General features: G+C 38.8%; 1 protein-coding gene across 1 annotated transcript in view; it reads left to right on the top strand.

Annotated features, from left to right (window-relative positions):
• The window catches only part of CSMD1 (CUB and Sushi multiple domains 1), a 611,399-nt gene that overhangs the window by 363,385 nt on the left and 234,008 nt on the right, over positions 1-14,006 (top strand). The window contains exons 22-23 of the mRNA XM_028481319.1: positions 8,446-8,637; positions 13,744-13,882. Of these exons, the coding sequence (XP_028337120.1) occupies positions 8,446-8,637; positions 13,744-13,882 (331 nt within the window). The remainder of the gene's footprint in view (positions 1-8,445; positions 8,638-13,743; positions 13,883-14,006) is intronic.

Raw genomic sequence — 14,006 nt, 5'->3', positions numbered from 1 at the left:
ACAGTGATCAGTCAATATGCAGAACATCCATCACCAAAAGGGTCCCTCAGGTTGTCTTTTATAGCCACACCCACTTCCCTCCTGCCATCACCCCATCCTTAACCCTGGCAACCTCTAATCTGTTCTCCATTTCCATAACTTTGCCATTCCAACAATGTTATATGGAAGGAGTCCTGTAAGGTGTAGTCTCCCTTTGTTCCCTCAGCGTAGTTCTGTGGAGATTCACTGGGGCTGTTGTGTGTCCCCTCAGTGTATTCCTTTGGGGTGCGGAGTAGTGTCCCATAGACTGGATATACCAGCTTGTTTAGTCACTCACCCACTGAAGGACATCTAGGGTATTTCTAGTTTGGGACCATTATCAATAAAGCTGCCATAAACATTCATGTACAAGTTTTTGTGTGAACGTAAGTTTTCATTTATCTGGGATAAATGCCCAGAAGTGTAATTTCTGGGTTGAATGGCAATTGAATGTTTAGATTTTAATGGCCACATAATTTAACAGAGTGGCTGTACCATCTGACATTACCACCAACCATGCCTAAGTGATTCCTTTTCTCTGCATCCTCACCATCATTTGATGTTGTCTATATATGTGATATTATTAGCTGCACTAACAGGTATGTAGTGATATCCCTTTGCATTTCCCTAATGGCTAATGATTTTGAACATCTTTTCACGTATTTACTTGCCATCTGTACATTCTCTTCAGTGACATGCTTTTTCATGCCTTTTGCCTGTTTTCTGGTTGGGTATTTTCATGTTTTTATTTTATTTTTTTTGCATCTTCAGCATTCTCAATATATTTTAGATACTAGTTCTTTGTCAGATATGTAGCTTTTAAACTTTTTCTCTTGGTCTTTAGCTTGTCTATTCATCCTATTAACAAAGTCTTTCTTGGAGAAAATTTTTTTAATTTTGATGAAGTTTATTAATTTTTGCTCTTTATAGAACATGCTCTTGTTGTCATGTCCTTGCCTAGCCTTAAATCCCAAAGATTTTCTCCTAAAAGTTTTTCTAAAAGTTTTATAGTTTTACCTTTTGTATTTAAATGTGATCAACTGTGAAAGAACTTTTGTGTAGGATACGAGACTTGTGTCAAGGCTCTTTCCCCAGCACTGTGTGTTACTTTTGAAGCCCAGGAGAGGGATTTGTGCAATGTGCATTTGAGCAGCCAGCAGCTCTGCTCTTGATCTCGGAAGATCTCAGAAAACTCCGTGTCTCCAGTTCCTGAAGCACTTTGTCATTGTCAGGAAGGAGAGGAGGAATGTCGACTGAATTAAGTGGAATTTGGTAGAATTCATACCTCCTTTCTTTAATCTGGAGTCTGGGATTGAGTGGAAGCACCCGTTGGGTGACTTGAGGTTCCTCTTTTCTGTGTGTTTCCTAAACATTTTCCAGCCACCAAAGCGCTGACACACACGTGACAGAGTTCTGACGGCCGGTTCAGGTCTATCCTGTCAAATACAGTCAGTGACCCTCCAGAAGGAGATTTCCCTATTCAGTGCTATGATCCAACCCAAAAGAGCAACTTTTCAGAGAAAATGATAACGTGACCACGTGCATGAAGAGTTAATTCAATTTTCTTAACTCAAGAACATGAGGACTTAATATGCAGGTTAAGATCTGACTGTTAGATATCTCTGCTTCTGATATGGAGCGTATTGGTGTCGCTTTATATGTTTTTCCATTATACGTGGTAGGCATTCTCTCTGTGGAGGTTATGTTATGAAAGGGTGTTTTAAGATAATAAATGGACACTAAGCAAACATTACTTCTATACACTAATAACGCAGTTGATAAATATACTTTTAAATGATGTTTTAAAAACATGCAGGGGCTTCCCTGGTGACGCAGTAGTTAAGAATCCACTGCCGGGCTTCCCCGGTGGCGCAGTGGTTGCGCGTCCGCCTGCCGATGCAGGGGAGCCGGGTTCGCGCCCTGGTCCTGGGAGGATCCCACATGCCGCGGAGCGGCTGGGCCCGTGGGCCATGGCCGCTGAGCCTGCGCGTACGGAGCCTGTGCTCCGCAACGGGAGAGGCCGCAGCAGAGGGAGGCCCGCATACCACAAAAAAAAAAAAAAAAAAAAAAAAAAAGAATAGCTTCCTCTTTGATGGACTGCTCAGGTTCGTTCACTGAGAATGGACCCTTTGTGGGGTTGCAGAGAGGAGTAACTGAGGAGCTAGAATAGTGCTTAGCCAGGATGAAGTCGCAACTGAATACACATCACCTCCTGACCTCTTGCGATGCGGTCCTCAGACCCACCGAATCTTTCCTTTCTCTGTCCAGCTGTCTCTCTTGGTCTCTGCCTCTGTCCTCTCTCTCTGTGTATCTCTGTCTGTCCCGGCTTTCTCTTCCTCACTCCCTTTTCCCTGCCTTCTTCTCTTTCCATCCACAACCCTTTACCTTGTCTCCCACTTCGCCTGCCTCATGCAGACCTACACACATCTCGGATTCCTTGTTCTCCCTGAAGAGATTCTTTAATCACTTCTGTTAAAAAGTAGGCGAGTTGCACTCTTCAGACGCTAAGAAAAAACCAGTCATCTTAATTTAACCTTCTTTTCGGCCCACTGGCCTGTGGCTAAAGCAAAAATAGGCCTCCCCGCTTCTGGCACACACACCGCCCTCCCCAAGCTGTAAGCCAGCCCAGTTGGCAGATACGCTGCGGGGGCCAGAGTCCTGTTACCGAACGCACGGCCAGGGCCAGAGCTCCAAGTCCAGTGAGGCCTCCTAGCCAAGGCCACGCATCGGCCTGAGGCCTGAGGGGGTGCGCGGGGCACGGAGGCTCCTGCCCATCTGGCCCTCGGGCTGTGGCGGGTGCTGGTTAGCTGCCTCCTTCCCTTCCCCAGTGGGGCTGCAAGAGGCGTTCGGCTGGAGCCCTGCCCCCTCTCACCTTGTCACCATGCCGGGTGACACCCCGCAGGCCCGGGCCAAGCTGTCAGGTTAGTGCCCAGTCTAGCACTGTTAAATTTATTGGACTAACATTTGAATGAGGATTTAGAGTTGCATGATGTTCTTACCTCATAACAACCTAGTAGAGGAGGTTTTATTGAGTCCTTATAATGACCAGACTGAGGCTTATACAGGTTAAGTTATCCAGTTAGGGATAAAGCCGGTACTTAGGACTCGAATTGCCGCGGAGCGGCTGGGCCCGTGAGCCATGGCCGCTGAGCCTGCGCGTACGGAGCCTGTGCTCCGCAACGGGAGAGGCCGCAGCAGAGGGAGGCCCGCATACCACAAAAAAAAAAAAAAAAAAAAAAAAGAATCCACTGCCAATTCAGGGGACACGGATTCGAGCCCTGGTCCGGGAAGATCCCACATGCTGCGGAGCAACTAAGCCTGTGCGCCACAACCACTGAGCCCGAGTGCCACAACTACTGAAGCCCGTGCGCGTAGAGCCCATGCTTCACAACAAGAGAAGCCACCGCGATGAGAAGCCCGCACACCGCAACGAAGAGTAGCCCCCGCTCGCTGCAACCAGAGAAGGCCTGCGTGCAGCAACGAAGGCCCAACACAGCCAAAAATAAACAAACAAATAAATAAATAAATAAATTTTAAAAAATAAAAATAAAAAACATGCAAGGAGGACTTGACACATTTAATAGGACATATCCCAAATGCACAATTTTTTAGAATATAAAAAGAACACAACTTTGCGTATTATTTTAATAAGTATATATTCCATAAAGTCTCCAGTGTCAAAAATGACTTAATCCCATTGGAAATAAATTTGTGTCCATTGCAATTCTTATGATACAATGGTTCTCCACCACCATTGCTGCCTCTTGCAAACAAAAACGTCAGGTCCGTGGTTCTGATGCTAAGCGGAGCACAGGTTCAGATTGCTCAAGCCCATCGAAATGGTTCTGGATTCAGAGACAAGGAGTAGCGATGTCCCTTAGATGCCACTGGGCCTGTGGAAGGTTCTTTATGACTTGAAATAGTCCAGGGAACCCCTGGGGAAATTGAAAAACACAATATCCATCACCTCAGGAATAGTATCTTCTTTTTCTAAGGTGATAGAGGGATAAGACTGATGCAACTAAAAATAGTGTTTTCCTTTTTATGGCAATAAACTGGAATGATTCAGTCACCAAAATCCCATTTGAAGAAAAAAACGTTTAAGAGAAAATTGAGTGAAAGAAACATGTGGCACATAAAAGAAAACAATCATAAAAAGGAAATGAGTGCATGCCTCATCCATAACTTTGTATGACCCTGAAGGTGAAAAAGCAATTTCTGACCCCAAAGAAATGTCTTTGGTTGGGGGCTTTCATATTAGTCTCCAAATAAGCTTTATTGCCTTTACCAGAAAACATCTTTACACAATTTGTAACTAGGGGAAAATAAAATGGCATTTATTTCAAAGACCCAACCAATGTATTTCCCACTGCATTGTTTAAAATGGTTTTGTCTTCCCCTATAGTCGTCTTATTGTTTTTGTATTTTTAATCCAATCTAGATTACCCTAAGAACTTTTAATTTTTATTTTATAACTTTTTAATGGCATGCTCTATTATTATTATTTTTTTTTTTTTCTGTGGTACGTGGGCCTCTCACTGCTGTGGCCTCCCCCACTGCAGAGCACAGGCTCCGGACACGCAGGCTCAGCGGCCATGGCTCACAGGCCCAGCCGCTCTGCGGCACGTGGGATCCTCCCGGACCAGGGCACGAACCCGCGTCCCCTGCATCGGCAGGCGGACTCTCAACCACTGCGCCACCAGGGAAGCCCCATGCTCTATTATTATTATTATTACAGATACGCCAAATGAAAATTTGCTTTAGAAGTAGAAACTTCTTTCAAAACTGAATTAAACCTCATACCATTAAAGGACATATAACCCTTAGTACAAGCCTGTGTTTTATATACTGATATTCTGTGGATCTTTATTTGGAAGGGTTTGAAGAAATTTGTTGAGAAAAACATGCTCTATGATAACATACATTTAGAATACACTGGATTAAACTTTTTTTTATTTTTATTTTTTTAGTTTCTTTACTGTAGGGCTTCTCTGAGCCTTTAATCCCTGACGTACAACGGGGATCTACAAGAGGGAGTTGGAGTATGCAGTATTTGCCCATCTTGTTTGACCAAACACCTTTAATAACCTATAGAAAAGTGTTCTACAGAACACTTGTTTTTGCAAGGCTCATATGTCTGTTGAAATTCTTATTCATGTACAAAACCTGTGCCTCTTTGTGTAAAGCTTCTTTATTGAGTAATGTGTGTTTTTGCTTTTAATGAATATTGAATAAAAATTCGGAAAGAGAAGTAATAAAACATATCTTTGTTTTAAAAATTACAATGAGACTTATCTATGATCTCCTTGGCTTTTCGTCTAAAGGTTTATTTTAAAATTATTTTAATACTACATACTTATTTATCATATAAGTATTGCTGTGGGTGTTTACTAAGGATACCACTGTTTAATAATAGACAACTGTTTTAATACTATATATTTATTTTTTCATTATTTTAATGCTATATTAAATTAATTCTCACTTGGAAATGAATATGTAAACATCGATGTGCCCACTTGCTTGAGGAAAGAATTAAGTTTCTTTGGGGGATGTGAAATTCAGTCCAATGGACAAGATTGTAAATGTGCAGTAGGATTTGCTTATGTTTTTTTCTGGAGTCCAGAGAAATCTCAGCAAAGGTAGAGCACAGGTAGAGCTCAGATTCTTTAATTACTCAAATAGTAAACTCAAGATCGTTTGTAAAATACTAGTTCAGGGGAAGCAGCATTTTGTTGCCTAGGTGATGCCCATGATGGGCTATGATTCTGGTGATTGAATACTATAATTGCTGTTCTATATTATAAAAATTTGTGGCTTACGGGTGTGACACTTCTGAGTTTCTAGCTAGAAGCTTTGTGTCCTTGGGTCCATTCTGCATTCTACTGCTGTCCTGGTCTTGTTTTGGGGAAATGTGCTTGCTTTCCACCCTGCATTCTAATCTTTGCAGCTGATGGGAGGAGACTGGAAACTAAAAAGATCTTCCTCAGTGACTCTGATATGGCATTTCCTGCTCTCTTCCCATTGAAAAAACTACACGGAAGCCCAAATGCTTCCTTTCTTTTTGATATGTACTGAGACTTCTGCTTCCAAGTAAAATTCCCCTACTCAGAACACTAATAATAATAATAATAACAAGGATGACAGGTATGATAAGCCAGCCATCATGCTGTGGGATTAAGACAGAACTGAAATGTCTGCAGTGTCCAGTATTACAGTAAAGTGTGTTCTCTGAAAACACATCCACTGAAAATATGTCAAAGGTGTTGGATACAATTATTTTTAGCCTTTTAAAATGTATCACTGAAACTGCAAGAATATGAGGAATCCTGAGAGTCACCAGAATAATGTGAAATGCAGAAAGGTCATGAAGTTCAGAAGTTGGCTTTGCCCTGGGAGCATCTGTCAGTTGGTCCCTGGTGACACTGAGCTTCCATTTTGAGAGTCTGTGGGCTGAAAGAATAGGAAACAAGGTCTAAGATCTTTCCCATATTGGAAATGTAATTGGAGACCCTCATATACTGCTAGAACTCCAAAGGGGGGAGGTCCTACTCTCACTATAAGGGAGAATAGATAGATGGTAGAGATAGAGAGATAATAGATAGATAGATAATAGATAGATATAGATAGATAGATAGATAATAGGTGATAGATAGATGATAGATAATAGATAATAGATGATAGCTAGATGATAGATAATAGATGATAGATACATGATAGATGATAGATAATAGATAATAGATAGATAGATAGAGAGGCAGACAAATATGGATATAGATATAGGTATAGAAACAGACACAGATATAAACAACTCATAACCACAAGCAGGTTTCAAACTAGCTTATAGATAAGTACATGCCATTTCTGTGGTCCAAAATGCCTCAACAGAGATTTTTTTTTTAAAGAGGTAGAAGGCTTCTCGTGTTCCAGGCACATGGTAAAGTCAAATGAGAATCCCCTCTGGATAAACACACCTTCAAAAGAATTATTGCAAGTGAAGTTCCAAAAACAGAAATGCAAATTCAAAACTCAGAGGCACCTTAAATTCCATGAGATACTGAAATTATTATCAGATCAGACTGTAAGAGTTTAAAAAATAAAAGAATAAAAATATGAGTAGGGAACAGTATACTGTATAAATGGCCAAAGATATCTGAATAAAGTGCTAACTAACAGAAAAGCACAATGAAAGAAAGTTTAAAACTCAACAACATGATAAAATAATAAATTTGATGCAGATGGAGAGAAGATTGTGATAGGAAGATAGTCTAAAAAATTACTCAGAAGGTGGAACAAAGATAAAAAAATGATTTAAAACTGAAAAGTTGAGACACAGAGGATAGAGACATCTGTCAAATTTTAATTCTGTGAAAGGAAGATAGTCTAAAAAATTACCCAGAAGGTGGAACAAAGATAAAAAAATGATTTAAAACTGAAAAGTTGAGACACAGAGGATAGAGGCATCTGTCAAATTTAAATTCATGGGCTTCCCTGGTGGCGCAGTGGTTGCGCGTCCGCCTGCCGATGCAGGGGAACCGGGTTCGCATTTAATTCATAAGAGAGGAACAGAGATAATAGGAGAGAACTGATATTTGACATGATAGTGGCTTAATCCTCAGATTCAAAACTTCAAATGATTCCAAGCAGGGTTAATAAAAGGAGGTTCATACATAGACATAATATTGCAAAACTTTTATTTCCTTAGAAATAAAGAAAATTCATACATAGACATCATATTGTGAAATGTTAGGACGTCAAAGACAAAAAGATGATCTTAAAGTAGTTTCAGACTGTGAGATTAAGTAGGAAAGCTGGAAGGCAGAAGAAGTGGGATAATTTCTCAACAGTATTGAGGGGAAAACAAGGACAACAACAACTATCCTAAACTATAAACTCGGTAAAAACACTCTTTAGGATTAAAGGAGAATTTAAAATATCTTTAAAGAACTAAAGGTGTTTTTGGACAGAACAGTTGAAGAGAGTTTAGTTCATCTCAGCTGGCTGTGAAGTGGGAACGCACTGACCAAAGGGAATTTATCCTGTTTTGTTTTCCTCAAGGTTCCTTGAGATTGGAATTCTTAAATTATTTAAATTGTGGCATGTATTTTCATTAAAATATTGTCAGTGAGATGATCAAAGGGGAATGTGTGTGTATGTGCATAGTATGATACAGAAATCCTTACTATATTCCATAATTGGTTGAATTTTCATGAAGATTTTGCTAGAATCTGTTCAAAGGAAGCATAATCAAGATGCATGCTATTGGATGTATTCTTGAGGGAAAAAAAAGCTTCTTTTCTTACGCTCATATGTGGACAAGTGATTCATTAGCGCGGATCAAGAGTGCTTCGGCCCACAAGGGCTCTACGTCTATAAGAGTGCAGGGATCGTGTTTCCAGTCATTGATATGATGTTGTCCCTTCTTTCTAGCATCCATCGCGTCCACCTGCAACGACCCAGGTGTACCTCAAAATGGCACCCGCTATGGGGACAGCAGAGAGCCGGGAGATACCATCACCTTCCAGTGTGACCCTGGGTACCAGCTCCAAGGACAAGCTAAAATCACTTGTGTGCAGCTGAATAACCGATTCTTTTGGCAACCAGACCCTCCTACATGCATAGGTATTGTGCAACAGAAAATAGAAATTTTATATTTGGGAAGGAATGCATGTTATCATTAAAATTGCTCTGTGAATGTATTATTCTTCAGAAATATTTCTCAAGAGTTTCTTACATGCCCTCTGGTTCTCCGAGATTATATTGAAATTTTATTACAAACCTTTAAACTTTATTTTATTAGGTGAGGTAAAGGAAGTAGTTTACTTAATGTATGGTAATTGACATTTATCTAACATTTCCTATCCTTAAGAAATCTCGTAAAAATATGGATCAATCAAATTACTGTAATTTAAAATTCTGTGTGGCTGAAAATTCATAACTCTACCATTGTCGTTCTCATTTTTAATATAGAAATGTGCCCTTAAGCAAAACCTACTCAATAAAAAGTGTGTTCTCTTTTTTAGAAGATTTTTCTGTAATAGCAGTACATTTTTAATAGAATCCTAAAAACTAGAAATTACACTGTTTATGTCAATATAAAGATAAAAGGAGAGACTTCTTTCTAAAATTTACTAGAATTTTTTAATTTGACCTTATTAAAGAGAAAACAATTCGCGTGCAGACTTTAGTTTGAATAACCAATATATCCAAGATAGTCTATCACAAATATGGTTTTAGGGCAAGACATATTTATATATAAAATAGTAATTACATGTAGATTGTCCCTTCACTCAATTAAATATTTTACCATAAATACCTCTGTATGATATCCCATTTTAATTTTTAAAGGAAACTTAATTTTAATGAACTGTCACAGTATAATTTGTACTTCCTTATAATCTGTTTGAAAAATATAAAATTGAATTAATCTGCAATGAGAGGAAGTGATAATGAAGTGATATGCACATAGTTAATGGGCCATTTTGCATCAGGTGACCTTGAGGGAATTTTGTGATTTAAAATGATTTTTATTGTCATAAGGGATTCTCAGTGGTCCTGTGGAGCTATAATATGCAACTCTTAACTTACTACAGAGTGCTTGCAGGATTCTGAAGACAGATGAGAATTGCTAGCTCTTCTTATTGGCATGTTCAGCCCTGTCAGAGAGCTACCCTGTTTATGCGATGTTCTGTGCTGCACGTACATTTCGTGACTTTTGTGAGCACAGTTGCATTTTACCTCAAGCTGAGTCATCAGGAGATGTGCCAGATTTCTACGTGTTCCTTTTTGAAAGTGGAGTAATTACCTCTAAATGCAACCGTCATTTTAAACCATTCTTCTATTTTTAAATCAGGAGAGGCACATTTTTCTTCCAATTTGTATGACTTTAAGCTTATGGAGGAGTACGTTAAAAAGCAATACAACTACCAGTCAATCTCTTGAAGGTAATTTCTTGGTTGACATTCATATAAACCATTCATTGTAAAATTTGACCACCTTTCCAAATAATCTGTAGTTTTTTGGGGTCATCTCTTATTACCTAATTTTGATCAGCGACTAGATAAACCAGTTCTCAGCAATGAAAATAGGTAACACTTTATCTGTCTTGAATATCAGCTCCAAAAATAAGCCAAGATCACTCCCAGGCCATTGAATATCAGTTCTGTGGGCAAAAGAACCACCCACATACAGGTATCACGTAACACAAACGTGGAAAATACGTATTTGGGAATAAGTGAACAATATCTTTTTATCACATTGTAAATATATTTTGCCCTAGCAATGAGATTATGCCTCTGTATGATACTCATCCCTTAGAGCATGGTCATGTATTAGCACTCATCTACATTCTGTTCTACTGATACAGACTTTTTTTTTTTTTTTTGCTTTTTTCTTATTAAACATAATATGTTTTTGCAGAAGTTTTATAAGCTACAATTAAGAAGAAAGAGGAAAAAAACACTGTCACCTTTTTACCTGAAGGCAACTATTAGCATAAACGTGCATAAGTAAGCTTCATAATTATGTTATCTATATATAATCTATTTTTTAAATGTTTCTAAATGATAGCACCCTGAATGATTATTTCGTAAATTACACTTTTTACTTACTGGTACACGATGAGTATCTTTTGTGTTATTATGTATTTTTTACTAATTAAGTTTTATGCCTGCACAGTCTTTCTCTGTTTGGATCAGTATTGACCAATATTGATTACACTAATCCCTCCTCAATGTACGGTTAGGTGTTTCAGCCTTTTCCCTTTCACAAAAATTACTGACATGAACACTTGTTGCAAAACACATCCATGATTATTTATGAGTGACATATGTCTACAAACTTAGGTATTTCTAGAGTTTTCAAAACTTTTTCAGAAAGGTTGCACCGATTTACGTCACCGTCAGCATGATTGTTTATTTTCCCCGACTCAGAAAAGACACTTTATGTGATATTTCTTAAGCTTATAATATGGGCAGGAAGTGAAGATTCCTTGGAGTTTTAATTGGCATTTTTTATTAAAAATGAGGGTGACCTGTTTTTAATTTCGTATTCTTATTGACCACTTGAATTTGCTCTTTCCCGTTGACTGGCTAATTTCTTTTTTCCGTTTTATTCTTAGTGTATTTTTTCCTCCTATTTGCTGTTCTTTCCCATTCTCTCCCTTTTATAAAATCTCTTAACCACTCACCTGTTTATATGTTACTCAGATTCTCACCACCTTGTCATTTGCTGCTAATCTGCCCTGTCATTTGCTGCTAATCTGCCCTGTCATTTGCTTGGATGCCTCACTTCTTTCACTTCACAAAGGACTCCAGCGATGGAGGCACCTCCTTCTGGGGCTGAGTCTTAAAAGACCGATTCTCTGGACCAGAAGACACTCAGTACTTTCTGATTCTGAGTAAAGTGTCCCTTGAACATCTCCACAGTTGCAGTTTTCTCATATAGCCCACAATACCTTTTGTCTAAGTTCAAATTCTAAAGAGCTCTGCAAAGCAAAAGTGCATTCCAAGTTTGCAAAAACTTATTTGGTGGCACCATCCTGCCCTGATCTACAGGGTAACTATTTTGTGGCTATTTATCTCACGTAATGATGTGAACATTGAAGTGTTCTGGTGTGGAAATAGTAATGTGTCTAGTTAAACAGTACTGCTGCAAGCCTTAGTGGAGGAACATGCTACCGTGTATGCCAGGAGGGTCCACCCTAAGGGTTTCGAATAAGGAACTGTGGATTGATAGGAGTTTGTGGACTTGGTCTCTATGTCCATTCCCTCTGGAGAATTTCTAGAGTGTCTGAATTGCATTTTGTACTAAATGTAATCCTATCCAAAACATTTTGCAAGCTTTCTAATGAGAACCTGATGAAGCTAAAATGGAGAATTCCCCACCAAAGAGAGAACAAACCCAGCAAGACGGTCCTCCTTAATTCCACTTCAAGCCTTTAAATAACCTCATTTGAAAATGCCACCTGGGACCAGTATGAATAAGACAGGATCTGCCCTTTGTTTCTTTTCAATTAATATTTGAGTCTCATCCCTGAACTCTTCCTGCTGGTGGTACCCTTGTACCCGGTGCCCTGAATCTGTCATGTTTCTTCTTTTAAAACCTGAGTGGAGTAGCGTAACCTGAGGCCCTCGGGTACCTCTTTCCCCACCTCAGTGCCACCTCTGCTGCTTGTCCAGGCTTCTCATACTCCAGGCTGTCAGCATCTACTCGGTTCGGGGGAGGCCACGTCCTGTGAGAGCCACTTAGCCGATTGTCTCCACATAGTTTATTAAAATAAAACTGCATACTACAGAAAATGTGGTTTTAATCATTTTGAAGCAAGGTGTATCGTATTGCTCTTGAGAGTGTATCTGTAAGAATTTATTATAAATATTTCCTGTGATATTACTCAGAGTTTGCCTTAGATGAGACGGAAGTTATAACAAAGAGTCTTGGGATTTGTTATATTTTTTTCTTATGGAAAGTTAAGTTTTCAGGAATGTTAAGTGAGTATTTAAAGACACATCCATATCAGAAAATTATGAAGTGTGTAATCTTCATCTTATTTTCAAAAAAGTCCTTGTGTATGTGTGTGGAAAATATCAGCAATTAGCATATTTCCTTCTCTACTTATTTTTTTCCCTGAATATATACATGATCAATGAAGTGAAATAAGTTATACAGTTTAGAGGGAACAGTATAATTTAATCAGGGTGATTTTTTAAGAACAACTTGGAGACAATTCACAATATTTGATATGAAGAACCTTAAACCTAGCATATTAATGTGAATTTTGCACTGTTTTAGTACCTTCCACAGCATGGAAGCTTTAACAGAAACGTTATCGACTAAATAAAGCAGTCCTAAACATTTTCAGGTTCAAGAATGAAGACTGTCTTGCCTGTTAACAACAATAAACTACATAATCGTTGCCTTAACTAATACAGATGTAAACACATGTAATTAAAAACTAATGACTGCAGAAACAAACTAAATTTATTACTATCATCTGAAGTGCTTCTTCCTGATAGTAACCTTCTAAATAGTGTGATGAAATAATATTTTTAGCGGTTTAAGTTCCTGCTCAGCCTCCTCTTGGTCATCTATCCCCAGATATCACCGAAACTTTACCTGTTAGTTTTGTTATTTTGAAATGTGGGGAAGATACCCGAGCCCTACGTATAGCAGAGGACTGTGAGAAATATACGAAATAACACGTATTCATTTATTCGACAGATATTTCCTGCATACTAATTATGATCAAAAACTGTGCTAGGCTTAGAGTTACAAGAGTGAACAGAAGATGGATGATCATTATGCCACTGGAAGCAAACTTTTTAGAATAAGTAAGCAATGACTTTGTAAACCATAAGAAATGACCAAAGAATTGACACAACCATAAAATGATATTCATGGGGATTTTTTTTTCCTGTGCAGGTTTGTTTTCATATATTTATAGTGTGGAGGATTCAGGTAATCTGTTCAGTTTAACTGGGTAAAGTTTAAAATTATAGGAAGTAAATTTCATTTGTCAGCATTGAAAATCCTCCTTAAAAATGGAGTGGAATATTATATAAAATTTGGTAACAATCACATAAAAACATGTACAGACCTCCTGGGTCTTAAAATTTCCTCTGGGTAGTTGTTTAATAACCCAGTACGCAGTGTCTTCGATGAACCCTGTGCTGTCTCCTTTCACACTGACCATCACCCTTCTCTCCCCTGAACCTTCCTCTCCTGTGACAGCGGCATGTGGTGGGAATCTGACCGGCCCGGCCGGCGTCATCCTGTCCCCCAACTACCCGCAGCCCTATCCTCCCGGGAAAGAGTGTGACTGGAGAATAAAGGTGAACCCAGACTTTGTCATCGCCTTGATATTCAAAAGGTACCATCTCTTGTGGAATACCTCCTTTAAGTAGGACTTACTTATTTTTCTTTTTTACATCTTTACTGGAGTATAATTACTTTACAATGGTGTGTTAGTTTCTGCTTTATAACAAAGTGAATCC

The sequence above is a fragment of the Physeter macrocephalus genome, chromosome 20, assembly GCF_002837175.3.
Source record: "Physeter macrocephalus isolate SW-GA chromosome 20, ASM283717v5, whole genome shotgun sequence".
Taxonomy (NCBI): domain Eukaryota; kingdom Metazoa; phylum Chordata; class Mammalia; order Artiodactyla; family Physeteridae; genus Physeter; species Physeter macrocephalus.
This window is presented reverse-complemented; position numbering and strand designations above follow the sequence as displayed.